We start from the raw sequence: 271 nt of genomic DNA on the forward strand, positions 1-271 counted from the left end.
GTCAAACAGCCATACCCTCGGCGTCCTTCCTAAAGGTGATCGATTTCCCGAACAGATTGGGCACCGTCAGCCCCTCCTCCTCCGCCAGCTTCGGGTCGTCGGGGGAAACGGCGGCTTCGAGCATGTAGTCCAGAAGAAACTCCGTGCGAAGGTCGGCGTCCTTGTAGAGTGGGTGGATCGCGTCTTGGGGCACCAGGTTCATCATCAGGAACGGACTTGGGGCCAGAATCGTCCTGGGACCTGAAGGAGAGAAAATGCCACTGAAGTCACG

The 271-nt window shown here is 58.7% G+C and overlaps 1 protein-coding gene across 4 annotated transcripts in view; it reads right to left on the minus strand.

Annotated features, from left to right (window-relative positions):
* LOC119591323 overlaps positions 1–271 on the minus strand; it is an 8,770-nt gene that overhangs the window by 2,191 nt on the left and 6,308 nt on the right. For all 4 annotated transcript variants that reach the window (XM_037940052.1, XM_037940053.1, XM_037940055.1 and 1 more), the window contains exon 3: positions 16–240. In XM_037940052.1, coding sequence (XP_037795980.1) covers positions 16–240 — 225 coding nt within the window. The remainder of the gene's footprint in view (positions 1–15; positions 241–271) is intronic.

Source organism: Penaeus monodon, chromosome 28 (assembly GCF_015228065.2).
Source record: "Penaeus monodon isolate SGIC_2016 chromosome 28, NSTDA_Pmon_1, whole genome shotgun sequence".
Taxonomy (NCBI): domain Eukaryota; kingdom Metazoa; phylum Arthropoda; class Malacostraca; order Decapoda; family Penaeidae; genus Penaeus; species Penaeus monodon.